At 44.3% G+C, this 26,189-nt stretch overlaps 2 protein-coding genes across 2 annotated transcripts in view; one reads left to right on the forward strand and one right to left on the reverse strand.

Annotated features, from left to right (window-relative positions):
* Window positions 1-11,713, reverse strand: part of acacb (acetyl-CoA carboxylase beta) — an 18,062-nt gene extending 6,349 nt beyond the window's left edge. Inside the window, 37 exon segments of the mRNA XM_062562174.1 lie at window positions 1-60; window positions 62-136; window positions 179-296; window positions 393-451; window positions 453-499; window positions 502-533; window positions 1,101-1,124; window positions 1,510-1,628; window positions 1,711-1,800; window positions 1,893-2,006; window positions 2,160-2,273; window positions 2,357-2,481; window positions 2,579-2,667; window positions 2,777-2,877; window positions 2,970-3,158; window positions 3,245-3,391; window positions 3,613-3,747; window positions 4,036-4,186; window positions 4,267-4,412; window positions 4,499-4,580; window positions 4,669-4,772; window positions 4,866-5,016; window positions 5,106-5,269; window positions 5,355-5,516; window positions 5,634-5,804; window positions 5,892-6,101; window positions 6,184-6,294; window positions 6,403-6,512; window positions 6,624-6,722; window positions 6,806-6,887; window positions 6,987-7,096; window positions 7,188-7,326; window positions 7,443-7,575; window positions 9,697-10,224; window positions 10,747-10,843; window positions 11,042-11,076; window positions 11,663-11,713. Of these exon segments, the coding sequence (XP_062418158.1) occupies window positions 1-60; window positions 62-136; window positions 179-296; window positions 393-451; window positions 453-499; window positions 502-533; window positions 1,101-1,124; window positions 1,510-1,628; window positions 1,711-1,800; window positions 1,893-2,006; window positions 2,160-2,273; window positions 2,357-2,481; window positions 2,579-2,667; window positions 2,777-2,877; window positions 2,970-3,158; window positions 3,245-3,391; window positions 3,613-3,747; window positions 4,036-4,186; window positions 4,267-4,412; window positions 4,499-4,580; window positions 4,669-4,772; window positions 4,866-5,016; window positions 5,106-5,269; window positions 5,355-5,516; window positions 5,634-5,804; window positions 5,892-6,101; window positions 6,184-6,294; window positions 6,403-6,512; window positions 6,624-6,722; window positions 6,806-6,887; window positions 6,987-7,096; window positions 7,188-7,326; window positions 7,443-7,575; window positions 9,697-10,211 (4,278 nt within the window). The 5' untranslated portion in view covers window positions 10,212-10,224; window positions 10,747-10,843; window positions 11,042-11,076; window positions 11,663-11,713.
* Window positions 11,714-12,051: 338 nt separating this feature from the next.
* On the forward strand, window positions 12,052-26,150 carry pole (polymerase (DNA directed), epsilon). Its single transcript, XM_037483466.2, has 48 exons — window positions 12,052-12,288; window positions 12,490-12,625; window positions 12,712-12,792; window positions 12,905-12,949; window positions 13,032-13,124; window positions 13,221-13,375; window positions 13,463-13,607; window positions 13,687-13,767; window positions 13,861-13,968; window positions 14,050-14,160; window positions 14,549-14,634; window positions 14,717-14,836; window positions 14,947-15,079; window positions 15,172-15,285; window positions 15,380-15,592; window positions 15,673-15,780; window positions 15,892-16,020; window positions 16,101-16,203; window positions 16,319-16,465; window positions 16,558-16,703; window positions 16,913-17,061; window positions 17,190-17,282; window positions 17,549-17,851; window positions 17,965-18,160; window positions 18,329-18,543; window positions 18,828-18,930; window positions 19,030-19,110; window positions 19,193-19,315; window positions 19,479-19,688; window positions 19,858-20,070; window positions 20,166-20,309; window positions 20,387-20,527; window positions 20,613-20,766; window positions 20,951-21,057; window positions 21,223-21,399; window positions 21,509-21,732; window positions 21,854-22,074; window positions 22,202-22,406; window positions 22,500-22,673; window positions 22,902-23,027; window positions 23,384-23,516; window positions 23,597-23,795; window positions 23,889-24,020; window positions 24,189-24,382; window positions 24,485-24,685; window positions 24,778-24,903; window positions 25,081-25,170; window positions 25,289-26,150. The coding sequence occupies exons 1-48, from the start codon at window positions 12,221-12,223 to the stop codon at window positions 25,409-25,411; spliced, it is 6,879 nt and encodes a 2,292-aa protein (XP_037339363.2). The 5' UTR covers window positions 12,052-12,220; the 3' UTR covers window positions 25,412-26,150.
* Window positions 26,151-26,189: the final 39 nt, after the last annotated feature.

Below are 26,189 nucleotides of genomic sequence, written 5' to 3' on the forward strand. Positions count from 1 at the left end.
CTTCGACTGGGCAAACGCGGTGAAGGCTGTAACCAGGGCATCGTCGTCCTCTGTGTCAGCTGTTTTTTATGGACACGTTAATGATGTGGATCGGGTTTTCCTTGTGTTCTGTAGGGAATGAGGGAGAACTCGATGGCTGTATTCACACCTTTTTTTATTGACAAGAAGGTGACTCTTACACACCCACAGCACTCACCTTGAAGTTCTCGTCCTCAAACAGACTGGGGCAGGACTCTGGAAATGGAGCACTATCAAAGAGTGGTTCTGCAAAGCTGGAGAGAACTTCATCAAAATTCCTGCAAAAGAAAAAAAAAAGTATTATTGCTTTGATCAACACTTTTTACACTGATTCAGAGGACGTAAAGGAAGATCTTAACCAAATTAATAGTGACCTTTTGAAATCCTCGAAACACTGGAAAGCACCATGGCGCCCATGCGGTGGGCAGGGAGGGAGAAAAGGCTCCCTCCAAGAAGAGTTCACTGCTCTCTCGCCTCATTTTAAATGGCTTGACCCGCTCACTGGCACGGGAACCCTGAACAAAAAGACACACAAGACAGTAACAGCAAGACTCAAACAACTGAATAATCACATTGAGACGTTTTCTTAAGCAAAGAAAACACTGAACAGCCATGAATACAAATATGCATACAGAGAGCAATTAAAGCAAGTCAGGATATTCTTATCTATTGGACAAAAGGCAAATATGAGATCATAACTGCACACAATTGATGGGCATTTTCCATATATTGCATTGAAAGGAATTATGAACTGTTGTTATGAAGACCAAAGTTATTGGGAGTTGCAAATTGTGATGATTGAGAGTAAAGGTCTATCCATTCAGGCAACAGACATCGAAATTTCAGGCCTGACGTTTCTAAGAGCAACACAGAACAAGTCAAATATCTAAAACCTCAGTATCGCTATGCAAGAAAAAAACATCTCTGCTAAAAAGTGAAGGACTTGTTAGAAGAGTCTTTGAGAAAATGTTTCTATTTTCACAGGACAGAAGGAAAGAAGCAACACAGCACATTCTGCATGCACTGCTGTGAGAAAACACATGATGAGGTGGTTTGGCTGGTTGGGAGGAGCTTTACTCTACCTGTTTAGAGTAGGGTTGCTCCCTCTGAAATCAGATGAGTGACAGGTGAGTGTTAGCAGTGGATGATAAAAATGTACCTCGGAGGCATTATGATTAGATCAAAGCACTAAACAAGCTGTCCTGCACAACAGCATTAATGTCCGGTGGGTAAGACCATTCTGCATTCAATGTAAGCCACACGCAGTCACAGCAGCAGTTCATAGGCTCTCCACCTGAACCACTTCACAACTATTCAATGTTTATAGATGCACCGGGTTAATCTCATAAAAAAAAGAAGGGACGTCTGAAGGACAGTAAGAGAAGGTTTGTTGTGACAACATTACAGCCTCCAATGCAGTATTGACGTAATGTTTCTCTAGTTTTTGGAAGCGGTCTTTGGATTGTAGTTCAGTGGAGGATTTTCTTTTACCTGTTTGGATGTGATGATGGCAGCATAAACTGAAAGTCCACAGCGCATGTTCCATCCTTCAGTTGTTGATGCTGGATGCTATTCAGCTCATACGCAATGTAACCTCTGCGCACATACACCTGAGTCATGAAAAAACAGGAGTTTATCACACCGAAGAACTGGAAATGCTAAAGAAAAAAGGTGATAATATCATGGCCGTACCTCCAAAGCAGCCATGCAGACAACTTGGTTGGAGTGATAAAAGAAATTGGGCAAAACATCAAAAATTGAGGTTTCAGAGAGAATGAGTTTCTGAAGAAAAAGAAAAAAAAATGTCATTTTATATTAAAGCTGCTAAAAGAAAGGATGATCACAATGACATTTCTCAACACAAAGAGGCTGACCTTCAAGTTTTCTGGACAGAACTGGTGGCCGTACATGTCAATGGCTGACAGGAAGATGGACTCCACCTGGTTGTGCCTCAGTTCATAAGATGGTAAATGGGATGCAATCAAGACCTATGACACAAACAAAACATCAAATCCATAAAAATTGAAAAACCTGATCTTAAAAAGGTGATGGTCTCACAAAGTACTAAACTGGAGGTATCCAGTCTTTTAGCTTGATTAAACACATTTAAAACAAACATAGTAGGAAGTCTGAGACGTTACCTGTCTGGCTCTCAAGGCCACCTTTGAGTTCTCAATCTTGCTAAGCTGCGTGAGCTCGTTGAGAATGTCCATGAGCTCATCTGCTAGCATGGAATCCTTTCCGCACAGTTGGTCCTACACAATATACAAAGTGTCTGTCACTAAAACATATGTGTTGAGGATTGTTTGACTAGTGCGTGGCGGTTTTGAGGCCTTACTATGAGCATTATGACCAGGATGTTCTTCTTAGAGACCTGGGCATGTGAGAATATGTACTCCAGCACCGGGCTCATGTCAGGTTTGTGCTGCTCTCGCAAGTTGATCACACACTTGTCATAGTGAGCTGTGATAACAAGAGTACAACGATGTTAGATGTGAGAAACAATCCATGGTTATTAGAGAAAATGACTCTGCAACAGTTTAATATTTGTTTACTTCACCTTGTTGAAACTGTATTTCTACTTGCAAGTATTTCTTCAGCAGATCGAGAACCACCGACTTCATGTAACCCCGAATTCCACTGCGGTACCTGTGCCAACCCCCATTCACATTCATCAATCAATGGGATATTAGTTTGTTTATTAATGCTGTACAATCTAAATAATAAAACAATAAAACAGAAAAGGGAAAACACTAACCTTTGTACTAGCTGAACAATACTCTGAGTGTTCATGAAGAACACCTCTCGGTCGGACTTCCTCTGCAGGGTTGCTGCATGGCTGTCTAGAATATTTGCAATCTAGAAGAATCAAAGAACAACGTCACCAGATTACACCAAGAACTTGCACAACTTTGACCGGCAATATGTTGCTGTGCATAAGCGCCACTCACCCTTTGGCTGGGGAACTGGCAGAGGACAGAGGTGATGTTGCTCGCGTACTGAGCCATCACTTTACGGATATCTTTCTCCACACTGGGAGGAATGCGACTCGCCAAGCTTGTGATGATGTCCTGGAGCTCCAACAGGGGCAGCGAGGGGTCCCTGAGGGTCGTCATCAGGGTAGACACCCATTGTTTCAGCTGCAGACATCGACATGCACATCCGATTAACACCGACCACATCGTTTAAGAATCTGCAGAGGCAGAAGGCCTGGCCTGCTGCGTACCTTGCTGCTGAAGAAGGGCTCCTCAAGGCAGTAGCCGGCCATGACTTTCACCAAGTTTTCCAGCACACAGTGAAACACCTGGTGAAGCTTTTCACCCACAGTGGGAAGTGGTTGCTGCGGTGGCAATATGGCAATGTTGAGCTCCACCTATGACAGCAGGTGAAAGCAGGAAATGAAAGATTAAAAATGACACAAAATGATATTTATTACTGATTAATGATCCTATAATAATAATAATAATATAATAAACCTAACCTTAACACCTCCAATTTGTAGATATAAGGCCAACATTTCGGACACTGAACATCAAAATAATGTCATTAAGTGGTAGGAATTATAAGGCACAATGTGATTTTCAATTAATTTACCGGGTGTATACTGCTGGGGTCATCCAGATCTACACGAGCTACTACGCAGCCAGGCGTTAGAACAGCTCCGGGTCGCTTGACAAAATGGACACAACCAGACTGCTGCACCGTCAACGTCATCACCATCTTCATCACCTGAAACCACAGCGCCGACAACAACCATGAACAAAAATAATGCATGCCTTGTTGTAACTTTAACGTGTATTATTTGTCTTATTTAAGTTAAATAATTACATTTCCCATAGTGCATAGCTAGCCAGCGCACCTCCGGTATTGTCTGTAAATAGCGAGGGCACTTCCGGTATCGTATGCTGCGAGTAAAGCATTTTGTACCCATTTGTGGACCATTACGTTCCTGCGGCTAGTTAGATTAAATACAACATGCATCAAGGAATCTATTTTACCAGCATTTGTCACATTCACCTCAATCTCTGCATAGACTTCTCCTGAAAGAACGTGGCCCCCGTCGTCCACCACGTAATGCAGCAGTTTACCAGCAGTGGGCGACCTCAGCATCGTGGGATCTGTCTCCTTCTCAAACACACAGGTCTTGTTGCTAACGGTGACTCGATAGCTGTGGGGGATGAAGTGGTTCATAGAATTTTGTTTTTTTTCAAACAAATGAAACAATATATACAGATTCTGAGCTCTTGCCTGTCCACTTCCTCTTTCATGTAGGTGATGTGGCTACTTCCGTCATAGGACAGCAGGAGGCCTCCATCACTCAGCTTGTGGACATCTATCTCGATGTTGGACTTGTTCATCATAATGACAAAAGTTGTTGGAGATTGGCGAGCAACCTGTAAGTAGCAGTGAAGTGAGGTGAACTCATTGATTAAAACAGGGAAGTCAAACAAGAAATGTTTGAAGGGAATAAAGCAGATACCTTGAGGCAGAACTTAACTCCTTCATATATTAAGTCCACATTGACCGAGTTTAGGAGACTGGCTGCAGGAAGTACTTGACCCCTATGGATGCAGAAGTTTTTGTAAAAAATATAAACAAACAGAGAGAATTCTATTGAGACATTAATAAGAGGGGACTGTGTTTACTGACCTTTCCAGTGAATGCAGGTAATCAGACATGCTCTTTTGGAAGCTTGCATCAGCCACATGCAACGCCCCACAGACAATACCCAGCATGGTGTCTGGTCTTTCCGCCTGTAGGAGCATGTAGCTTCGTGAAACAAACACCCCCAAAAACAGTGACCAAGTCCTTAGCTGATTCATTACACAACGTCATCCGTCTCTTACCTGCACCTTCTCTGAAATGAGATGATCCAGCCAGCTGGTGTCAATTTCATTGTTTCTGAAGCATTCCGTCTCTAGTAACTTAATCAGATATTCAACTGTGGTCCTGAAGTCCCCTCTAATGGACAGCTCCTTCATAGCCACCACCATGTTCCTGAAGGAAACATGGAACGTTCGAAGCTGATAAACACATACATCCTAAGAGATTGAATTTTCTTTAAGGCTTAAACAAAAGTAGCTTACGAGATGGCTTCTTCACGGTTTTCTCCCCAGGAAAAACAGTGTCCAAACTGGGAATCTGCAAATTCATGCAGTCCTCCTGTTGCCCCCACGCTAAAATAACCCCAGACGTTTTTACTGCTGCGGAAGTTCAGCTCCTGAACGGTGCCAGAACTGGGCTTGAACCCCTGTGACAGAGCACGAGGATGACGAATCAGTGTTGCAAATCAACAGAGCAAAACGAAATGTTGTGCTGGTAAAACTAAGCTCTACCTCATCAGGGTTCTCGCTGGTGATTCGTGCAGCTATGACGTGCCCTCTTGGACTTGGCGTGCATTCTGGAGTCTCAAAGTTGATAAGGGTGTCCCCCCATGGGCTTTCCCCGTAAAGCAAACGGAGGTCCTTGATTCTATGAAGGGGGATACCCATCGCAATCTATGGGAGATGAAACACAGTTAAAAAGAGTAGGAATGGAATTCCTACTACAGTCTTATTTGAAATAGAATTACTCATGTTCTTCCAATGGTATGATTCTCCATCGTTTTCTTTTACCTGCAGCTGGGCAGCTGGCAGGTTTACATCTCCAATCATTTCTGTACAGGGGTGTTCCACCTGGAGGCGAGGATTTAGCTCCAGGAAATGGAAACCTCCGTCTTCAGAGTAGAGATATTCCACAGTACCTGCACTCACGTAGCCTACCATCTTGGCCATTCTCACAGCATACTGGGCAAGATGGAGGAGACAGAAGACATAAGTTTTAACCTGACGAGGTAATTGTGGTCGTGAAATGAATGCACGCAGTAAAGTAACCTTTTCCATTTGCTCGAATGTCGAGGAAGAAGCTATGGTGGCAGGAGCTTCCTCTATGATCTTCTGGTGCCGTCTCTGGATGGAGCAGTCTCGTCCAAAGAGAGAGATGGCGTTCCCATACTCATCCGCCAGTATCTGAACCTCGAGATGTCTGGCATGCTGAGCCAGCTGCATGATGAAGATCGGCGAGCCGGGCATCTCGGTCTGCACCTGCACACAAAATAACAAATCAATTTAGCTGCCAGAATTACATCTCATACAGCTGTGTGATGGGCTATGAATCAGATCAAACCTGTCTATATAGGCTTGGAAAGTCCTCATAATTTTCTACTGTCCGGATACCCTTTCCACCTCCACCTTCAGAAGCCTTAATGACAACGGGATAACCTATTTTCTCAGCCCACTGCAAAGAAACACCACATCAAATTTAGCAAAAAGATTGTTCTGTGAGGGGAATAATAAAATGAAGCAAATGTCAAGATATTATGATGACTTTGTCCAATATACTTACCGCCAGTCCATCATCTACATCAAGAACACAGCCCTTAATGTAGATCTCCGGAGGAACACTGATCACATTGCCCTGAAGCTGGTCGTCCTCGTCCCAATCCACCGTCAGACCTGCAGAAAGACAACACACACGCAGAAAACATGAAAACACAGTCAAACAGAGTAGAGTTTGTGATACTTTTCATCATGTGGACTAAGACCGCGTAGGAGGTAAATCATCACCTGATCCACTCCACGGCAGTGTGGGAATGTCAGCGCTCTGAGCCACAATGGAAGAAGCCACCTTATCCCCTAGAGCCCACATGGCCTTACTGGGGGGGCCTGAAGGCAATGCGGTCAGTTAGAAATTAAATATGAAACAGATCAATACCTAAACTTTCTGTGGTTTCAAAATGCATTTTTACCCAAGAACAATATTCCTGCTTTGTCCAACAGCTCAGGCAGTTTGGGATTTTCTGAGGCGTGACCCCAACCAGCCCAGACAGCCTGTTATTAGTGATACACACGGACATGTCATTTAGCAGGTAGGCAAGGTCAAAGGTCAACAGAAGTTACCAGAGACCAGAGATAACACAAAAACAGTACCTGCACTGGGATTCTCTTGGCGATGTCCACTATCAGCTCTACATTGGCGTAGTTGTTGTTGTTGGGCCCACCGGGTACAGGCACATAGTGGTCTGCCATTTTAATGTATTCTATAAGCAAAACAAGCAACATATGAGGATAGGATTATGAAATTATACAACTGGAGATTTCTTCTGCTGGATAATAACAACGAATAATGACCTGCATTAGCTTTCAAGTCTTCAGGGGTAACCATGACCACAAAACGGATCGTTCTTTCATTACGAAACATTTCGTAGGACCAGCGGCGAATCGACCGCATACATTTGACTGCAGCTATACCGTTGTTAGCAATCAACACCTGCAAGGGAAACAGAAACCACTTGTCTTAAGAAAGAAAAACATGTTGCAACGGACACAATGCATTTAAATATAGAAATATTTTTTTTTAAACACTGGGAGGACTTTCGTTCTTACTTTTTCGATGACGCGGTTGCCACCAAATCGGGTAACAAACTCTGCAGGAGAGGCCACGGCAAAGTCCCTTTGGATGTCCATCTTTCTGTGATTATGTCCTTTTTTCACCAAGTGAAGACCAGACATGCTAGGCCTACAGTGGAAAGCTCATGGTTAGTTGTCTCTTCAATTACACAGCAAAGCAAAATACCTTTGGCGTATTCCCCCCCAGATAAAAGTTCCATTCGTTTTCAAGCTTATCTTCAAAATAAAACTCTTAATAGGAACTCAGGGAAAAAATGTTTAACAGACTGTTTTTTTAACAGATGACTATAATCACAAAGGGCTTTTGCTTGTTTTCTTTGCATAATAATCAGCGATAATAATTATCATTAGAGTTCACTCTGGTCTACAAGTGTTTCCTCACAGGCTCCAAGACCAATAAATTGTGCCACTTTGTTATCTGGCTCTCAATTTAATAATCAAATCACAATCCTACGCTACATTTTATTCACCAAATCTTCTCATCGGTTTTACTGACACGTTGCTTTATCGTGTTTTGCGATAACTTAAGACAATATTACGTACTGTGATGATTAGCTGACTCCAACCTTGTTCATTCCAAAGTCTCATTTACACCGCGAGCCATGCATATAAATTCTGTCCTGTGTTGAGATATCACTGAGAAATACCTGCATTGCATCAGTTAGCGATACAAAGTTGAAGTGCAGATTTGTATATGAACTTTAAACAACATACTTATTTACTATATGAAGATTCCACTGCTATCCAGCTACTTTCTATCAGCTTTTAAAGCTCTGTGTCATGGAGTGTGCCCATTTTTATCCACTTTCAAATGTTTTAAGATGAGGCAGAAGTTTAAGTAAAGACGTACTTTACTGAACCAATCGACGGATCTATTTAAACACATGACATAGTCTTGTTGGCTTATTTCTTTCCCGTTTGTGGTCTGTTTTACACTTCCCTCGAGGGAACACATGGTCGGATGTCTTTTTTTTGCTTCTATTTCCTCAAACTTACGTGTGCCAAGACCGGCTCTGTTCAGTTATATAACAGTAAGACCAAAGAGCGATACTCCCTGCTCACAAACATGTCTTAGAGGTTCTACCTTTGTACAAAGTTATTGAGCATGTTTCCATTGTTTCTGCAGCTGTAAGATGAAGCATGTGATACGCATACAGACACATAATAAACCATGCACATGTATCACATTACTCAGAACGGAACCCAGGTTTAAATAGCACATACCTTCAGAGACTGGGAACAAGCTGGGACCCTCACAGCTGTTTCCCTCCATTGCACAATGTACTTTAAATCCTTTTTAGTGGTGTAACTAGGACTTAAAATCTAAGATAAAAACAAAGGAACCTCTACAAAGTGTGTTCTCTCATGTGCTCCCTCCCTTCCCTCCTCCCACACTGGCAACAAAATGATCTACAGATCCCTGTGACAAATCACAGGCTCCTTCTTTTAAATATACAAAGAGGAAACGCCGACACCGGGGAAAACGCTTTGCTTCTACTTCTTTTAAAAAGAAACCATTTAATATCCAAGCAAAATCTTAAGCTAGAGTCTTTGTAGAATGAAAAGGCTGAACTCTGCACACACACATGTTTAAAAATATCCGTTAAACATTTTCCCAGTGTTTCTTCTGCATTAAAAGGAAAATTCTTACCTTGGTGCTTCCCATAAGTCCTGCTAGCGCACATAGCGTCATGCTTTTTGGGTAAATCGATCCCACTGTCAAACTGAACAACTGAGCTGTGTGCACCAAACAACCTCTTTGATAAGATTCACATCACATACCATCGCCGGGTCTGGAAATAAGCCTAAGACATTTCATGAGCGTGTTTTGTTTGCTGAGTTGTGACGTAGTGCTCACAACACAGTTTTCAAAGTCATTTGGAGCAGGCTCTGGTTCCAATAATAGAGTCGGGGGGGTTTGGTATGCAACAACAGCGCAGGTCAACCCCACCCAGTCAGGTGATAAGACACAGCTTGCGGGGACAGAGCGAGTAGGAACGTAAGGACACGTCAACAACGTGGCCACGTGTTTGACCCACATATTTTAAGAGAATGAGTCATCGCAAGAGCTTAGAAAACAACCCACTTCATGTTGGACCCTCAGTTGAAAAGTGTGAGAAATGCTTCCATGTTTATGTTAAAGTTACAACTTCTAGAGAAGGTGATAAAGAAACATGCCCTGAACTTAGACAGCTGACCTTAAATCAATTCTATAGAGACAAGGTCTTACTTTATGCCCGAGGAGCCGGCCTCTCTGGGGGCTGAGGAGGCAGGCTGAGATGCACCGCTGGGAGGTTTAGCGACCAGAAGTTCCTCGTCTGAGGAGTTGTCCTCCGATGCTCCGAGAATGAACTTAAGGCGTTCCCTTGCCCCGAGCTTTGCGCTCAGCATCGGCGCCCTGGTCTTGAAAGGTCTCTGGGTATTCATTCCCAATGACGGCTCCTCTGCATTTATCTCCGAGGAAGCCTGTAGAGCCTCAGTGGCCACTGGTTTAACCTCAAGACCCCCAGAGGCACCGCTGGCCTGAGGACGGTTATCCTCAATGTGTGTGGGGGGAGTAGGAACCGTCGACTGGGAATGAGGATGAGGGGATTGTGCAGAAGGCTTGTCGTCCCCGGCTGCAGGTGGGCCACAGCCAGACAGAGATTCCTTTCTTTTCACGGGCATTGTTGTCGTCTTGGTATTAATCCTCCACAGCAGCAACAATATCCATAGGATCAATCCCAAAGCCGCCAAGTGGAACATTCACAGACTGAGACTGCAACGACATCAAAGAGTATATTGTGTGTCAAACGAGAGATTGCAGTAAAAGCTACATTTGATAACATTAGACAACTTAAAAAGATCATCATGGGATAACACAAATGCTTTGGAGAAATAAACAGTGAATGTTGACTGAAAAATATAATACATACCATATTACAGTATTATATAGCAGTGACACCATTGCATACGTTGTCCACTATGGAGGAAAATGCTTGTTGTTGTTTTTGCAAAACTAACTGACAACCACTTTCAAAACATCTCTATCAAAAAAGATGTGGGAAAAAAGTCAATGTAAAATTTATTTGAATTCTTGAAAAACGTTGGACCTCAATTAACTGACTTTTAGTGATAAGGCTGTCTATTCTATTTTATTAAAAGACATTTCTTTCAAGGGGATTAGAGGTCAGAGGCATGCTGGGTTATGTCAGATAAGATCTGTGGGTTATATTCAACTTTTTTAGATTAAAATGAAGATAACAATGTTTAAGTATACAAGTAGGGTCTGGCTAGCTACCTTTCCCAGTCAAATACCAGTAATCAGCCCGTCTGCAACAGCTGCCATGAGAGAAAGTGTGGCTGCTTCATTTGGGGTAAAGGTCAACACTGAGGGACTGAGGAGGCACAACACACACACACACACACACACACACACACACAGTGTTAATGAGCATCTGAAGGCACACAAATGAATAAACAAAAATGATGGACAATAGTTATATCTGTGTGAAACATATATGGAGTCCTTATTGCAGCTTGATTCTGTATTAGAAATACAAACATATAAAAATCTGAAACGAATGGTCACTCACTGCAGAGACAAGGAGGCATTTGTCCTCTGGGGCCACTTTGACAGAAACAAAGAAAAGGCTCAGCTATCACTTCTCACAAGGGCCAAATGAAATACTAGTTACACCACTACATGATAAAAGAAGAGAAAGGTAGTGTGGGTGCTTTCCATGTGCTGGTAGGTTTGGGTCGGCGTGGCCGGTGAATGTACACAGAATGTCCAAGACTAAATTTAGGCTTATACACATACCAGCGTACTGGTGCTTTCTGAAAACCGGCATCCACTTTCTTTTATCATTCTTTGCCAGAGAGGGAAATCCACATGCTCTTTTAAATCAAAGATTAAATCAACTTGTGTCAACAACATAAAAATGGGTTTAAATTATTTAAGATTTTAATAGTGGTATTCGGTTGAAGAAACGTCATTGAATTACTCTCACCGCCAGAGATAACGGGCAACACTCCAGGTGTTGTTGTTGTTGTTGCAATACAAACCAGGCTAACGAGTTAGCTGACAGCTAAACCATTTACATCTGAGCTATTCAGATTTGAGCTTCAATGTCTAATTATCTCCCAGACTTGGCTCAAAGCGAGCGGCACGAATTAATTAAATGACAGCAGCCGGAAACGTCCCTGCCACCTACCTCTGTCAGCCTCCCCCACGCTGGACAACACCACCTCCTTCCTCCTCGCTGGCGTGGTAAACATGTGCAGGGAGGAGCTTGATGCGCCGCCCGGGATCAAAGATCGTTTATGTAAACAATGTCTCAGCGTTTGGTTAAGGAAAACATGGCCAAACAGCATAACTGGACATTGTTAAGTATGTAAATAGAAGACGGTCTCTAAACATTTTGAATGAATAAAATGAATGAAAAGTGCAATGTAGGAATGAATAAAAGATGGCAAAGTCGTCCGTGGTTGAAGCTTGGGAGCCCTTACGTTACCACACAATCAAAGCTGTGTTTTTCAGTCCGAGTGATCCGCTTCCTATTAAACGATCTTTGGTGGTCTTCTCTGCGCTGCTCTCGCGGCAACTGCCAGAACGCGCCAAATTAAGAAAACACGCGCAGCGTCAGTGAGGAAACCACAGCGAAAAGCTTTAAAAAAAACTCAACAGCGGGTCAAATGCGGTTTTGCCGAAGGACTCGGAAAACGTAGCGGGTCTTTGAGTTATTTCTTCGTGTTGCCGACCTCCATAGAAGATGGTTCTACAAAACAGCGGACGGTACCGGGCGCAGCGAGGACAAAGTGGAGGGGACCATGAGAACCAGTGAGTCGCTTCCCCTTTCTCAGACAAATAGCGTAACTTATACTATATACTCATAACTAGTATCCGACACGAGGAACCTGGTGTGTGATGTAGCTGTCCTGTGTGTGTGTGTGTGTGTGTGTGTGTGTGTGTGTGTGTGTGTGTGTGCGTGTGCGTGTGCGTGCGTGTGCGTGTGTGTGCGTGTGTGTGTGTGTGAACCAGGGACGATGGAGCCGCGATGTCGGCCCTCAAGCGGCTGGAGCGCTGCCAGTTCACCGACGAGATGGACGCCCGCTTCGGCTTCGACAGGATGAAGGAGCCGGGGGAGAAAACGGGCTGGCTGATCAACATGCATCCTGTGAGTGACACACTGTGCGCCCCCCTTCCCTTTTGAATGACTATTCCTTTTGAATAGTATTCATTGAGAAACTTTTCTACTTCTAGGCTGAGATCCTGGACGATGACAAGAGGATGATCAGTGCTGTGGACTATTATTTCATACAGGAAGATGGTAGCAGGTTTAAGGTGTGCTGGGCGAGCGATTGTTTTGTAATAACATGATAACGGAACAATAAAATGTGCATTTACTTTTAAGCCTTTGCTTTAAGTATCTCTCTTAATGTGCGTCTGTCTGCAGGTGGCCCTCGCATTCAAGCCATATTTTTACATTGCTACTAAAAAGGTCAGACACTGTTTATCACTTGGTTCTTATGTAATTCAATAATTTTACACAACGTTTTCATTAAATGCAACTTTACTTCCAGAACTGTGAGAGAGAAGTTATCTCATACTTTTCAAGAAAGTTTCAAGGAAAGGTGGCAAAGCTTGAAGTTATCTCAAAAGAGGACCTAGACCTGGTAAGACTTTGTTTTTACAGTGCATTGTTAAAGTGGTTCATATCACATGACAAAAGAGAAAACACACGTTGACCTGTGCCGGCCTGTTCTCCCCAGCCCAATCATTTAGTTGGCCTGAAGAGAAGCTACATCAAGCTGTCATTCAGCACCTTGGACGACCTCCTCAAGGTCAAGCGTGAGATCAATCCAGCAGTGCGCAAGAACAGAGAGAGGGAGCAGTCCAATGACTCCTACACATCGATGCTCTCGAGGTACCATCGGCCCCGTGAGCTTCTAATCCAACGTTATTTCCTCTTTTGTAATTGATCTGCTGACACCACGTGGGGATTTTGTCACAGTGCCTTAGCAGGAGGCAACGTGACCTCAGCAGATGAAGACGGGACGTCAAGGAGTATTTCGGACCAGCTGGACAACATAGTGGACATGAGAGAGCACGACGTGCCCTATCACGTGCGGTTGTCCATCGACCTCAAGATCCACGTGGTAAGGACGTAATCCTGTCGCCGCGATGTTTCAGAACGTACCCCTGCATGTTCTGATCTCCTCTGTCCTTACTTCTCAGGCCCACTGGTACAACGTCCGATACAGAGGCAGCGCTTACCCGCCTGAGATTGTTCGGAGAGACGATCTTGTAGAGCGACCGGTACAAGGATTTTAATGATGATGTTGCAACATGGGATCTGCCATTAATTAAGCTACTTCAGTAGAGCATGGTTTTTGTTGTTTTTGTTTTTAGGACCCTGTTGTTATGGCTTTTGACATCGAGACCACAAAGCTTCCACTGAAGTTCCCTGACGCAGAGAGCGATCAGATTATGATGATTTCGTACATGATTGATGGGCAGGTTAGTTGTATTTATGATTATATATTATTCTGTTTTTAACGTCAGGTATAAGTTTCGCTAACTTTGTTTTTCTTTTTAAAGGGGTTTCTAATCACCAACAGAGAGATCGTCTCTGAGAACATTGAAGATTTTGAATTCACTCCCAAACCTGAATATGAAGGGCCTTTCACAGTTTTCAACGAGGATGACGAGGTGCATGTACTAGAGTGTCAGCAAAAAACAAAAACACAACCATTAAGATATTTCTCCCATTTTTTGGAGTAAAAGGAAAAGTTCTTCTCTTGGCATTCAAAATTCTTTAAATCGTTGTTATCATTTCTTCTTTGCAAATCATATTTCACAGTGCCTAATACATCCTTTCTATTGTGACCAGCCACTGGCCCAGTTTGTGATACGGCTGTTTAATCAGCCACATTATAGGAAAGTAGAAATTAAAGAATTAAGCTTTTAGAGTGAATAGTAAAAAAACTTAAATCTTTTATTCCAATTGGAGTAAAAACAAAAGTTTGGCACATTGTTCAGTGTAAATGTGACTCTGTGGTTGGCCAGCATAATAACATGTGACCTGATTTTGCCGTAGGCGGCTCTCATTCAGAGGTGGTTTGATCACGTTCAAGAAACCAAGCCAAACATCTTTGTGACCTACAACGGGGACTTCTTTGACTGGTGAGCCGGCATTTCCTGTTAAAACAATAAATAATGCTGTGTATGTTTAAAACCTTTCTCACTTTGTTTCCACTCTTTCAAGGCCTTTCATAGAGACCCGGGCCGCGCTCCATGGACGGACCATGTACAGGGAGATCGGTTTCCAGAAGGACAACCAGGGAGAGTACAAGTCCAGTCAGGCCATCCACATGGACTGCTTGAGGTTTGACACCATTAAAACCAGCTCTGTGTGACTTACGTAAACATATGGATTCATTTCAGATTATTTCGATCTACATCACACTGACTCCATCATGTTGTCCTCTGTGTCAGGTGGGTGAAGAGAGACAGCTATCTGCCAGTGGGGAGCCATAATTTGAAGGCGGCAGCAAAGGCCAAATTGGGCTACGACCCGGTGGAGCTGGACCCGGAGGAGATGTGCCGCATGGCCACTGAAGAGCCACAAGTACACAAATGGACTTCAGCCAATGAGACCGCTCAGGAAATTAACAACTCAAGTGATTGTTTTACTTTCCCTCTTTTCTACTTTTCTGTTAGACTTTAGCTACCTACTCTGTGTCCGATGCCGTGGCCACTTATTACCTGTACATGAAATATGTTCACCCCTTCATCTTCGCTCTGTGCACCATCATCCCCATGGACCCGGATGAGGTTTGTGTTGATTTTTGGTGTGCATTTTTTAAGAAATAAAAAAAATATTATAAATAGTTTGTGCCTTTTTTAATTCATCATGTATTTCTTCCAGGTGCTGCGTAAAGGTTCTGGGACACTTTGCGAAGCTCTGCTCATGGTGCAGGCCTTCCACGCAAACATCATCTTTCCAAACAAGCAGGAGCAGGTTTTTAACAAACTGACAGACGACGGCCACGTCATGGACTCAGAGACCTACGTGGGTGGTCACGTGGAGGCGCTGGAGTCTGGAGTGTTTCGCAGTGACATTCCCTGCCGTTTCAAGATGGTGGGTCTCCGTCCAACTAACAGCTGCTTCGTCACTGCGCTCTCTGCTGGTTTTGAAAGTTTGATGTGATGTGTCGACAGAACCCAGCTGCATTTGACTTCTTGATACAAAGAGTTGAGAAGACGATGCGCCATGCCATTGAGGAAGAGGAGAAAATACCTTTGGATCAAGTCACTAACTTTAATGAGGTATGTAGTCTTATAAAAATTAATAGGATTTACTGTTTCTTTTTTGCAAACTTTCTCCAATTTGGCCGTTTTTAAAAGTTTGAAATTCTAAAATATTGTTTTCCTTCTCAGGTGTGTGAGGAGATTAAAAATAAACTGACATCCCTAAAGGAGGTCCCAAACAGGATTGAATGCCCCCTTATCTACCATCTGGACGTTGGGGCAATGTACCCCAATATCATCCTCACCAACCGTCTGCAGGTAAACCTTAAAAGAAAGATGCACTGGATAAAAAATATAGAAAAGCATGGAATTCAATACTTACTCTTCTGATTTTGCAGCCATCCGCGATGGTTGATGAAGCCACTTGTGCTGCCTGTGACTTTAACAAACCCGGAGCCTCCTGCCAGAGGAGGATGGCCTGGCAGTGGAGAGGAGAAATTAGTAAGTTACTAAACCGGGAACCTTAAGGACTCAAACCCAGCCAACAGCGCTTCTAAGCTCTTCTTGTGGGGTTGATTGCAGTGAAATAAATTCACAGCGTTCCCTTTGTCTGCAGTGCCTGCCAGTCGCAGTGAGTTCCACCGCATCCAGCAGCAACTCGAGTCTGAGAAGTTCCCGCCGTTCTTCCCCAACGGTCCTCCTCGGGCCTTCCACACTCTGAACAGGGAGGAGCAGGCCAAACACGAGAAGAAACGCCTGGCAGGTACGTCTGTTTTTTTCCTTTCTTATGGTCTACAAGAACTCAAAGTTACTGGTTTCCAAACCATTGCTTGACCGGTTTTGACTTGGTCTCAGACTACTGTAAGAGGGCGTATAAGAAGACTCATGTCACCAAGCGGGAGCAGCGAGTTACCACCATCTGTCAGAGAGAAAATTCCTTCTACGTTGACACCGTGAGAGCTTTCAGAGATCGACGTTATGAATTCAAAGGGCTTCATAAGGTACAGTTGTGAATTTACATCAAATTAAAATGCAATAATCTGCACGTTGTGTGCCATCTGAAATTCATTACATATTACTGTTTGTTTCAAATGGTTTTTTTTCCACATCTCAGTTACACTCACATATATGTAGTTACACTGTGTGCCTGAAATTCTTCTTGCCCGTTGAAGTTGCTTGCTGTTAAGTACTTGCTACCTTTTTCCTCCAGGTGTGGAAGAAGAAACTGTCAGCTGCTCAGGACAGCGGAGACGCTGCTGAGATGAAGCGCTGCAGAAACATGGAGATCCTGTACGATTCCCTTCAGCTGGCTCACAAATGTATTCTAAACTCTTTTTACGGCTACGTCATGAGGAAAGGGTAGGAGTCCACCAGAGCTTTGAACAATCCAATCATTCAATAGTTTCTCACTTGCACTGCCACGTGAGCTTTTAAGCATTGCTGAGGGATTAACGGGAATGTCTGTGCTGCATTTTTGGTTCCATCAGGGCACGCTGGTACTCCATGGAGATGGCTGGCATTGTGTGCTATACTGGAGCCAACATCATCACTCAGGCCAGAGAGCTCATCGAACAAATCGGGTGAGTCTTGCATCGATTATGAGATACCTCATTGCATAAATGATCCCTTTGGATCTCAGGAAAGATGGAGATGGAAGGGATCCACCACCTTACTTAATAAACATTTAATCAGCAGGTTCAACAGATCAACATTTAGGCTTACTTTAATAGCTCCGAGCAGCGTGTCCCTGCCTGACAAAATTATAGACATCTGCAAAATATGTGAATTTGAAAAACCGACACATTTCCATTTCGCATTCATCACATCTGTCCCTTCTAATGCTCAGGAGGCCCCTCGAGTTGGACACTGACGGTATCTGGTGTGTTCTGCCCAACACCTTCCCGGAGAACTTCGTGGTGAAAACCAGCAATGAGAAGAAGCCCAAAGTGACCATCTCTTACCCAGGGGCCATGCTGAACATTTTGGTGAAGGAGGGATTCACCAACGATCAGTACCACGAGCTTGTGGACCCGGCGTCCCTTAGTTACAACATCCGGTCGGAGAACAGCATCTTCTTTGAGGTGGACGGACCGTACCTGGCCATGATCCTGCCGGCCTCAAAGGAGGAAGGGAAGAAGCTGAAGAAAAGGTAACGCTCTAGGACATTGTGTTAATCTGTGTTTTGAATGTTGCATTTACCCGGTTGGAGGAAAAGGTTCATTTTAAAAAGTTCATGACTTAAGTTTGCTCCGCTCATTTTAGGTACGCTGTGTTTAACGAGGACGGCTCCCTGGCTGAGTTGAAAGGTTTTGAAGTGAAGAGAAGGGGAGAGCTGCAGCTCATTAAGATCTTCCAGTCGTCCGTTTTTGAGGCTTTCCTGAAAGGAACCACTCTGGAGGAGGTGTACGCCTCCGTGGCCAAAGTGGCTGACTACTGGTTGGACGTTCTGTACAGCAAGGTAAAAAACCTATGATCAAAATGTATAAAATGACATTCTTGTTTATGGAAGACATTCACATTGTGCTTTCAGACGTGGTTTGTGTAAGTTTGTTTAAGCAGCCGTTCAGTAAATATTTGAGAATAATGTATCATATGCAGAGAAAAACGCAGATTTTTGGTTTTCCAGGCCGCCAACATGCCGGACACGGAGCTGTTTGAACTGATTTCAGAGAATCGTTCGATGTCCAGAAAGCTGGAGGACTACGGGGAGCAGAAGTCCTTGTCCATCAGCACAGCTAAGAGACTGGCCGAGTTCCTGGGAGACCAAATGGTGAAGGATGCTGGGCTGAGCTGTCGCTACGTCATCTCTCGCAAACCCGAGGGTTCGCCTGTCACAGAAAGGTGGGACAGCATCTCTGAAAATACTCACTTTTAGTACTCTATTAGAGTAGCTTGCCCAGTACACATTATTTATCAATGTATATATTAGCACTTTTTAAAAGGAGATAAAAAAAATCTTGGTTGAAATGGAAACTTCCACGATAATAGCCGATAATGTAATTCGCTTTTCTGGTGGGATCACATAAAGTGATGTCGGATGGTAAACATTTGTGGTGAACAAGCACTTTGAGATACCACCAGAAATAAGCGCTTACGGCCAATTGATTTCTCTTCTCCTCCATCAGAGCCATTCCGCTTGCCATTTTCCAGGCTGAACCCAGTGTGACAAAACATTTCCTTCGTAAGTGGTTGAAAATGCCCAGCCTGCATGACCTGGACATCCGCTCTGTGAGTTTGTAAACAAACATTTGGTGCATTTGAATTCACTTTTAGTTTTCTGTGTGAAGTTGCTGTGACATTCAAATTTGTGTTGGTGGGCTTTTTCAGATTCTCGATTGGAGTTATTACATCGAGCGGTTGGGGAGTGCCATCCAGAAAATCATCACCATCCCTGCAGCTCTTCAGCAGGTAAAAATCAATTAAATTTAATTGATCTCAGAGTCTGTCCTTGGCCATAGGTCATATTTTAATTGATTCTGTTTATCATCAGGTGAAGAATCCGGTACCCCGAGTGAGGCACCCGGACTGGCTTCACAAGAAACTGCTGGAGAAAAATGATATCTACAAGCAGAAGAAAATCAGTGAGCTGTTCACCAGTGAGGGCAAGAGACAGGTTTGTTCGCCTCACAGCAAAATGTCCTTTAAAACGCTCAACAAATTCCTCGAGAGATGTACTGATATGTGGCCAGCTGAGTTCCTTCTGGTTAGAGGCGCAAGCCCAAGCTTCTGCCCTTGTATACACAGTTATTTGATATTTTACTCTACTCTGAGTACAGGTGGCCCATCAGCCTTTTGAAGCAGGCCAAGCTGCGGACATAGAGGACTTTGGGATGCCGACCAAGCCTCTGCAGCCGGCCATCCTCATCACCACCAAGCGGAAGCGGGCTTCTCAGGGAGAGGACAGCCAGGTGGAGTCTCAGGACGTCGAGCTCACTCAGTCCTGGAGAGAGATCCTGGGGCCGCCCCCAACTATGGGAAAGACACGGGTAAGCTAGTGCCAGTTGCCTCTTCTGTGAGATAATTCTTCATCTTCAGGCAATTTCTAAGTTCTTGTGAATATATTGGGCATGAGCCTGATATTGTAAGAATATTAATCGTTGTATTCTCAAAGACATATTACAGATCTTTAACGTAAAGGACTGGGTGTGTGTACAGGAGGAGAGGCTTGTGTGGCTGCGTTACCACAAGAAGAAGTGGGAGCTGCAGCTGAGACAGAGGAAGGAGAGAAAGAAGAGGAGAAGGCTTCTTGATGGGCAAGCTCAACCTGTGAGTGGAGGAGTGATCAGAGATGGCCCCACCACCGGCCTGGGGAGCTTCCTCCGCAGAACAGCCCGCAGCATCCTGGACATGCCCTGGCAAATTGTCCAGGTTAGATGAAGTCATCCTGTTCTCGTCTTCAAATCAATAAATATAAAGACCAAAATCCAAAGAAAGTCGCCTAATCTTCTCCGCGTCCCTCTCAGATTGCAGAGACTAGTCATCCTGGTCTGTACAAGTTGTGGGCTGTGATTGGAAATGACCTCCATTGCATGAAGCTCAACATCCCTCGGGTCTTCTATGTCAACCAGAAAGTTCCAAAACAGGAGGAGGGCGCCACATACAAAAAGGCAAGTATTGAGCAAGAAAATGCTGTAAAAACGTTTTTTTAAATGTGCCTCCAAAAATTCATTTTTTTTGTCCTCAGGTGAACCGCATGCTGCCTCGCTCCAACATTGTGTACTACCTTTATGAGTATTGTGTACCAGAAGACATGTACCAGGAGCACATCAATGAGATCAACGCTGACCTGTCTGCCCCGGACATTGAAGGGGTCTATGAAACACAGGTGTGTATAAATATATCTATATATATATACACACACACATTTATATAGGTACGCAGGTAAACAGGATTCTTCGCTCTCATTTCAGGTCCCTTTGCTGTTTCGTGCACTGGTGCGACTCGGATGCGTGTGCATGATCAATAAACATGTTGTGAGGGATCTGGCTGGCAGGGAGGCCGACACGTTTGACCTGGAGCATCTGGAGATGAGGTCTCTTGCCCAGTTCAGCTACTTGGAACCAGGTAAGACCCCCCCCCCCCCCCCTGCTCCACTAGCCATTTAGAAAGGATGTCAAATTGAGCTAATAGGGATTTTTTATTTACTATTTACCTCATATTTGCCCTGACATCATGTGATCCTGCTCATGACCTTTTGTTATCTGTGAAACTCTAAACCTGGCGTGTAATGCTTCCCCTCTCTTCTCAGGGAGTGTTCGCCACATTTACCTGTATCATCACAGTCAGGGTCACAAGGCTCTGTTTGGCCTGTTCATCCCCTCTCAGCGCAAAGCCAGCATCTTTGTTCTGGACACAGTAAGTACTTTGTTTATTCAGTTCTTCCACACCATCATCATGTCTGGTTCCACCAGCGCCAACAAGTGCACAGCCGCTTCACTGACAAATAACAAATAAGGCATATATCAATGTTCCAGCTGGCAGAGCACAATCTTCAAGCCCATCTTTATTTCATCCCCTAAGGTGAGAAGCAACCAGATGCCCAACCTGACTAACCTCTACACAGCTGAGCGCACTGCTCTCCTGGAAAAGACGAGCGAAGACCTCCTGCCTCCAGAGAAACACAACTTTGAGGTCCGGGCTGAAAACGACGCAAAGGCTATCAACCGCGCGCTTCAACGCATACTGCTAAACTACAAGGTAAAGTGCATGAATGTAGCCATTCATATACGCAGTTACCTTCTAATTGTTATATTCACCAATACTGCGCCTTCTGTTCATGTAACCAAGTGTCCATTGCTGTTGACAGGACGAGCGCCGCGGGCCCACCCTCATCGCGGTGCAGTCAAACTGGGACCTGCGGCGCTTGGCAGCAGCGATGCCGGTGCTCGAAGAGTTCCCAGTCGTTCCGGTACACGTGGTCGACGAGATCAGCTACAACATGCTGGACTGGCAACGCCACGGGGCCCGGCGCATGATCCGCCACTACCTCAACCTGGACAGCTGCTTGTCACAGGCTTTCGACATGGCCAGGTACAAACAAGCGCTGTGGATTTCATCTTCTCTACACAAACCCTGACACGCTGGCTTTATTGGTGTAGTCTCTACTAAAGTCAATTCTGAGGTTGTAATTTCTGATTTTTTTTATTGTCAGGTATTACCACTTACCTGTGGGGAACTTGCCTCAGGACGTGTCTATCTTCGGCTCAGACTTGTTCCTGGCAAGACATCTACGGAAACACAACCATCTGATGTGGCTTTCACCCACAGCCAGGCCCGACCTCGGAGGAAAAGAGGCCGATGACAGCCGACTGGTCATGGAAAGCGATGACCGGGGCTCTGTGGAGATCAATTCTCAAGGATGCTATTCCACAGGTGCTCACACACAAGCAACACACTTAATCTGCATCCAAGAAGATGCAAAAGATTAGAGAGCAACTGCATGTCCTATGAAGCGTCTTTCTCGGTCTTCATGTACGACCCTCTTATTAATTTCTTTCAGTGTGTGTGGAGTTGGACCTGCAGAGCCTGGCAGTTAACACCATCCTCCAATCCCAACACGTCAACGACATGGAGGGAGGAGCTAGCCTGGGTGTCAGTTTTGATGTGATCCAGCAGGCCTCGCTGGAGGAAATGATGTCGGGCAACCAGGGCGCCAGCGCTCTCGCTAGCTATGACGAAACTGCGCTCTGCTCCAACACCTTCAGGTATGTAAACATCTGTTGTGTGTGACTATTGAACTACAAAGGAATGGCAAGGAAGGATGTGATGTTTGAGTGCCCCCTGTGTTCTGCGAGCAGGATCCTGAAGAGCATGGTGGTTGGATGGGTCAGAGAGATCACGCAGTACCACAACGTGTACGCGGACAACCAGGTGATGCACTTCTACCGCTGGCTGCGCTCCCCCAGCTCTCTGCTCTATGACCCCGCACTGCACCGCACCTTGCACAATATGATGAAGAAGGTGTTTCTACAGTGAGTCCCGCAAAAAAACATCTTTTGTATATTCTAATGGTAAATCTCCTTTTCGATCTATCAGCAAACAAATGTATCGCAGAGCGTTTAGCGTCTTTAATCGGGACAAAACTATTTGGGTTTTGGTTTTGGTTTTGTGGGGCTGTCCTTGGGTCAATTATGATTGATGACTCTGATGGCTTTACAACACCATCACAGTCATTTATTAATCCCCCTTTCTGCTGTCAGGTTGGTTTCAGAGTTCAAACGTCTCGGCTCCACTGTGGTGTATGGAAACTTCAACAGGATCATGTTGTGCACTAAGAAACGCAGGATAGATGATGCCATCGGCTATGTGGAGTACATCACCAACAGGTTCGACCCCTAACCCAAATCCTCTGCACGTCCGGAGACAGTTTATGTATAGATTGCTGCATTGTGAAAACTGTTAATCACTAGATTTATGCAATTAAATAGTATTATTGACATACTAATTAGTAATTAATAACACATTTCTGTTCAATTATATATAGATAACCTACATTATTTTAAATGATGAGAAGAGTAGTCTTTTCTACAGGAGTGTGAAGTTGGAATACTCAGACTTTGCTAATTATGCTAACTATTGCTAATTATCATTGCGTGTGTGAATGATTTTGAAAGATAAGTGGTTATCCCCAAAATATCCCAACAACACTTTTCAGTGAGCTCACTGCCTGTTTCTCTTCTAGCATCCACTCCAGGGAAATCTTCCACTCTTTGTCCATCTCCTTCTCCCGATGCTGGGAGTTCCTGCTGTGGATGGATCCATCCAACTACGGCGGTGTGAAGGGAAAACTGCCCTCCAGCACGATGTCTGGAGAGGTCCGTCCAACTGCAACATCTCCCTTCCACATATTTGCAGAACACAAACTCATTCCTCCATGTTTTGTTTTTCTCTCCAGGTAGGAGCCAAACAGAAGAAACAGAGCGCCAGGGATGGAGATGAGGTCAGTGAGGATGAGGATGAGGATGAAGCAGAGGCGGAGGAAGATGATGGTGATAGAGATGAGGTGGAGGAGCTAATCGAGAGCAACTGGAACATCATGCAGTATCTGCCACAAACTGCCTCCTGCCAGAAATACTTCCTCATGATTGTCTCTGGTAAAAAATGAATCTATACTTTGCTGAACTTCGCTTACTTCATTTGGTTTATTTTGTTTCTACTAATTCTTACGCACAAACTTTCCACATCAGCCTACATTGCCGCGGTGTATCACAGCATGAAAGCGGAGCTGAGGCGGAACGCTCCTGGAGCGACGCCAGTCAAGAGACGTGGCGGCAGCCAGGCTTCCCAGCAGGCCGTGGGGGATTTGAGTGCGCTTCCTGGTAAGCTTCGGTTATAAAATAGTTCCCTTTAAATTTCTCTCCACATCACACTCATTAGAGTGTGTTAGTTGCACTTAAATGTATGGGATGGGAAGCTTTTAATTCTATTTATATCGATCTCCTCTCAGATGGGATGTTGTTTTGTTTTTCCCAATCGCTCCTCGACAGGAATGATTTCCTTCTCCCAGGAATATGTGTCCGACGAGCTGACGCAGAACTTCTTCACTATCACTCAAAAAATCCAGAAGAAGGTGACGGGTACTCGGAGTGTCAACCAAGCCTCAGAGATGTTCCCTGTCCTTCCCGGATCTCACCTGCCACTCAACAACCCAGCTCTGGAGTTTATCAAATATGTCTGCCAGGTATATTACCGACTTCTCCAGCTTACAAAGCGCTTTTCACGTATCACACAAAGTCGTGATTTTCCTCTCATTGTTCGGGAATTCCATTGTTTTCCTGTTCAGGTGCTTTCGCTTGATTCCAACATAGTGAACCAGGTGAACAAGCTGAAGAGGGACCTCCTGCGTCTGGTGGACGTCGGAGAGTTTTCGGGGGAAGCCCAGTTCAGTGACCCCTGTAGCTCCTACATCCTGCCTGAGGTCATCTGCCACCAATGCAATTTCTGTCGTGACCTTGACCTCTGCAAGGACCCTTCTGTGGCACAAGTGAGAGGAGGATCACTGATATGCCGACGTTACATTCAACGCTGTTATTACTCGTGACTCCAGGTAGATAAACTGTTATTTCCTCTTCTCAGGATGGATCGGTTTTGCCTCAGTGGTTCTGCTCCAACTGCCAGGCGCAGTATGAGACTGAGTGCATTGAGATGGCTCTGGTGGAGGCTCTGCAGAAGAAACTGATGAGCTACATGCTGCAGGACCTGGTGAGCAACAAAATTATGATTTTGGGATTGGGACAGTAAGGAGAGCAACAATCTTATAAATACCATCGGTATAAAAGAAAAATAATTAATAAACGTCAATGGTACGGAATATAATAATAGTCTAAATCTGTTATATAACACTTAATTGCTGCTAAATAAAACCCTTTGTGATTTTAGGTGTGTACTAAATGTAAAGGAGTGAAGGAGGCAAACATGCCTCTGTACTGCAGATGTGCCGGAGACTTTGACCTCACGTTTCCAATCAAGGTTCCTGCTCTCAAATTCAGCACATCATTTTTATTTAGTGATAAAAGCATATCATTTTTCGGTTTTCAACGTTGTTCTCACAGCTGTTTTCTTTCCCCCTCTCCTCTCCTTTTAAAAGAGCTTCTCGGAGCAGATCAAAGTGTTTCGCAACATAGCGTCCCACTACAGCATGAGCTTCCTGGAGGAGACCATTGACTGGGTAGTTGTTATGAGCCCACAGATTAGCCAGAACGCTCAATGAATGCGACATCCAACCCTGCCCCAGCTACAGCGGTGGTAACAACTTCTCTATTTAGACACTTTATGTGCATTTATTGATCTTTCTCAAGGATGTCTGTTCCTATACTCTTGATGGTTTTGTATTCAGAATGGCTTTAAGGAGGACAATGTGGCTTGTAGATATGTTTGAGGTCTTGATTTATGCCAGAAAATAATTTTATTTTGTGACTGTTAATAAATATTGTGTTTTAACTGTGCCTCTGAATGCTTTTAATGCTCACGTATTTTACTTAACGAATTAGAAAGGAAAACATACTGAGTGCCATTGACTTAGGGGACCTCCAATAATCAGCAGTCATGTTTCAGCTCCGCTTCCTCCCCATTTGGCTGCTAATGTGTCGGTTACGGGTCGTGACTTCTCACTTGACTCATATTTTGTCTGCCCGCATTGCAAATTGCTTTGATTTCTCCCTCGGCAATTCTGAACCCAGTTTTTTTTTTTTTTTCACGGTTTTAACATATAAATACTCTTGTCTAATGTTGTAAATGTAGGTTTGTACTGTTGCTTAAGTAAACCGTTAGGATCATGATCCAGACTGGCCAACCCAATGTTCCCTGTAGCTCTTTTGACCCACGGATGATGTCTCAGACAACATTCACATTCCAGACACGGGCACAAGTAGATTGGCTCCTAAGAGCGTCTCAGTAGCGCATGCTGTGCATGTTAGATGACATTCTTAGGAGTACTCATGGCCTCTGAATTACGTCTTTACATTTTCAATTGTTAATAAATAAACATC

Source organism: Pungitius pungitius, chromosome 5, assembly GCF_949316345.1.
Source record: "Pungitius pungitius chromosome 5, fPunPun2.1, whole genome shotgun sequence".
Classification (NCBI taxonomy): Eukaryota; Metazoa; Chordata; class Actinopteri; order Perciformes; family Gasterosteidae; genus Pungitius; species Pungitius pungitius.

Excerpts from the sequence above, each read along its gene's own strand:
- pole (XM_037483466.2), top strand. The coding sequence starts at position 12,221 with ATGGTTCTACAAAACAGCGGACGGTACCGGGCGCAGCGAGGACAAAGT. Across the intron at positions 19,111-19,192 it reads TCCCTGCAGCTCTTCAGCAG|GTGAAGAATCCGGTACCCCG; the intron begins GTAAAAATCAAT and ends GTTTATCATCAG. Across the intron at positions 20,310-20,386 it reads AGGGCGCCACATACAAAAAG|GTGAACCGCATGCTGCCTCG; the intron begins GCAAGTATTGAG and ends TTTTGTCCTCAG.